We start from the raw sequence: 3,192 nt of genomic DNA, 5'->3' as shown, positions 1-3,192 counted from the left end.
CTAGGCAATAAAAACAGGTTTTTTCTGAGCCCCATAGTTGCCAAGCCAGAAATTAAGACAAATAGAATCAATGGATTGACAAATCTTAAGGGGAAACTCAAAACAGTTCATAAGATAAGCAGGAGTAGAAGCTAAAATCGATTTGATTAAAACAGAGCGTCCTGCAAACGAAAGGAACTTAGATTTCCAAGATGATAGCTTGTTCTGAATCCTTTGCACCACACTGCCAAGCTCCTTAACTTTGGACCTACCATGGAAAAGGTTAGTACCCAAATAGATGGCGTCCTTAGACATTTTCTTAATGCCTAAAACCGAACACAAGTTAGCCTTGTCCAATGATGAAACAATCCTACTAAAATGAACACCACTCCTAGAAAAATTAATTCCTTGACCTGGTAAATCTGAAAAAATGTCCAAAATGGCCTTAATTGTCAGAAGGTCCTCAGAAGTGACTCTACAAAAAATAAAGATATCATCGGCAAACAGAAGATGAGAAAGTTTTGGGGCAGTTCGAGCTACCTTCACCCATTTGAAAAGATTAAGATCCTGATAAGCAGTGAACAACCTGGATAGAACCACCATGGCCACAATGAACAAATATGGACTCAAAGGGCAGCCTTGACGGATACCTCTAGATGCATGGAAGAGATTAAAGGAGCTACCATCCAATTTTATTGAGAAAGAGGTGGAAGATATAAGAAAAAAAATTAAATTGCACCATTTTTCCCCAAAGCCCAAAAAACGGAATAAAGAAACAATCAAATTCCATTTCAGTTTATCATAGGCCTTGGACATGTCAATTTTAATTGCAACATACCCCATCTTACCTTTGGTATGTTTGAAGAAGTGAAAATTTTCCTGAACAATAATAATGTTATCATGAATTTGTCTGTCAGGGATGAAAGCTGCTTGAAAAGGTGAAATAAAAGAATGCAGATGCGGTTTAAGTTTGTTAGTAATCAATTTGGACAAAATCTTATACGAAACATTACAAAGGCTGATAGGTCTAAAATCACCTAACCGAGAGGTCGTATCTATCTTAGGAATAAGACAAATGAGTGTGTGGTTTAAACCATTGGGGAGAGAATTAGAATGAAAAAAGTGGGAAACAAGAGAAAATAAATCATTTTGAATGAGGGGCCAAAACTTCTGAAAGAAATAGGCCTGGAAACCATCAATTTTAGACGCCTTAAAAGGACCAATAGAAAAAACTACCTTTCTCAGATCATCCATAGAGGGGGAAGAGCAAATAGAAGATGAGTCCTCCATAGAAAGAACTTGGGGGAACAAGCATTCCACAAACCCTGCATCCAAGGGGTTAGAAGTCGAGAAAGTCTTTTCGAGATGAGATGCAAAAGCATGAGCCATCTCTTTAAGGTCTTCCAGTTTCCGACCATCTTCAGACCAAATGAAATCAATTAGATGATTACCATCAAGATTTATTCTCTTTGAATTGTATTTTTGTTTCAGTTAATGAAACACCATTGTCTCCTTCATGAGCTCAGTAGTAGGCTTTACCTTCAAAGTCTTTGAAAACCATTGGTGGGTTGTTTCAGCTCAGCCACAAAAATGGTGTCGTCTTGGAGGTTTAGGGCTTCTCCTCGGTTGGTTCTTGCTCCATAGACCAAGTAATGGAAGAAAGAGGTTTTTAGTTTAGCAGGAAGGGCAATTTGGTCAACATATAGTTTATTCTAGGGTAAATTACACGCCACCCCCTAGTTTTCAAACGAAACTCAAATCACCTCCTGATTTTTGAAAATACTCATCTGTCCCCCTCTACACTAACGGTGTTAACTTAAATCAAACCAAAAAGTAAAATGACATATTTAACCTGAACCCATCCCTTTGTATACCAACCCGAGTCTAACCTACTCACTCTCCTCCCTCCCTCTCTTTGCTGCAACTCTCGGAGACGGCTACCCAACCCTCCTCTCTCTCTCTCACTTTGGCACGGCAACCCTCTCCCTCCTCTCCTCTATAACCCATCTCTCTCTCGCTGCCAGTGTTCCATGGATATTAGTCTTTGCAATTTCTATCGCTTTACTGTGAGATCGAAATGGCAAGAACGAAGCAAACAACAAGAAAATCCATTGGAGGAAAAGCTCCCTGTAAGCAGCTCGCAACCAAGGCAGCTCGTAAGTCTGTCCCAGTGACCGAAGGAGTGAAGAAGCCCCACCAATTCAGGCCCAAAATAGTAGCACTTCATGCCTATTTTATTTCCCCCTCTGTTCATTGTAAATGGGTTGTCTAGATATTTGAAAAATAGGGATTTGGAGATGATTATGGGTTCTTGTTTTTCTTCTTTTGATGCATTTTTAAGCAGTGCTTCTCATTTAATGGATCAAATTTGCTAGTGGGTTTCTACAGATGCCCATTTGTGGCTTATGATCCCGCATGATTCAATAGAGCCTGTTGCTCTGTAATTGGTTTCACATGGATTTTGTGGATTCTCAAGCCAATGAGGATACTGAGTGAGAGAGGAGAGGAGGGAGAGGGTTCCCGTGCCGAAGTGAGAGAGAAAGGAGGGTTGCCTCTCACCGCCACACTGGTTGCTATCTCGGAGAGAAAGAGAGAGAGAGAGAGAGAGAGAGAGAGAGAGAGAGAGAGCGATTAGGATAGAGTTAGAGGGAGGAGAGAGATGAGGGTTGGTCACTTTCAACTCCAAAGAGATTCTCAGAATCAATCATGTCTTGCTAAACTCTGGTGCAACTTAGAAGATTGAGTTACAGGTTATATGAGGAAGAAGATGGATTTTGGGGGTTTAGGGATTTAAATATATTTAACTGGCTGACATCATAACTTAACAACATAACACTAATAATAGAGGGACTAATTTGTCATATTAGGGTCTAATACAAAGGATGATTTGAGTATTTTCAAAAATCAGGGGTTGATTTGAGTTTCATTTCAAAACCAAGGGATGATGTGTAATTTATACTTTATTCTAACATTTTTAATCTCAAGTTAACAAAACATTACTTATCAATTATTTTGACAAGTAGGTGTGACATGCATAAATATCAGAACCTCACGTGTGTTTTTGTAGATATCCGATACCTCAGGGGTGGTATGTGTAAATATCCTCCCCCTAAATCATAAGCCTACAACCAAACGCTTGATTCCTTCTTTTAATATGAGAAACTGGAAGGTTAGGCAAACGTAAAAAAACGCCGAATTGTTTTTTTCTATTTT

General features: G+C 39.2%; 1 protein-coding gene across 1 annotated transcript; it reads right to left on the bottom strand.

The window, feature by feature from the left end:
- On the bottom strand, positions 1-582 carry LOC122665761. Its single transcript, XM_043861899.1, has one exon. The coding sequence runs from the start codon at positions 580-582 to the stop codon at positions 1-3; it is 582 nt and encodes a 193-aa protein (XP_043717834.1).
- Between the last annotated feature and the right edge of the window lie 2,610 nt (positions 583-3,192).

Source organism: Telopea speciosissima, chromosome 6, assembly GCF_018873765.1.
Source record: "Telopea speciosissima isolate NSW1024214 ecotype Mountain lineage chromosome 6, Tspe_v1, whole genome shotgun sequence".
Classification (NCBI taxonomy): domain Eukaryota; kingdom Viridiplantae; phylum Streptophyta; class Magnoliopsida; order Proteales; family Proteaceae; genus Telopea; species Telopea speciosissima.
This window is presented reverse-complemented; position numbering and strand designations above follow the sequence as displayed.

What these genes read in the sequence shown, in the direction of transcription:
- LOC122665761 (XM_043861899.1), bottom strand. Translation starts at nt 582, where the DNA reads ATGGTGGTTCTATCCAGGTTGTTCACTGCTTATCAGGATCTTAATCTT.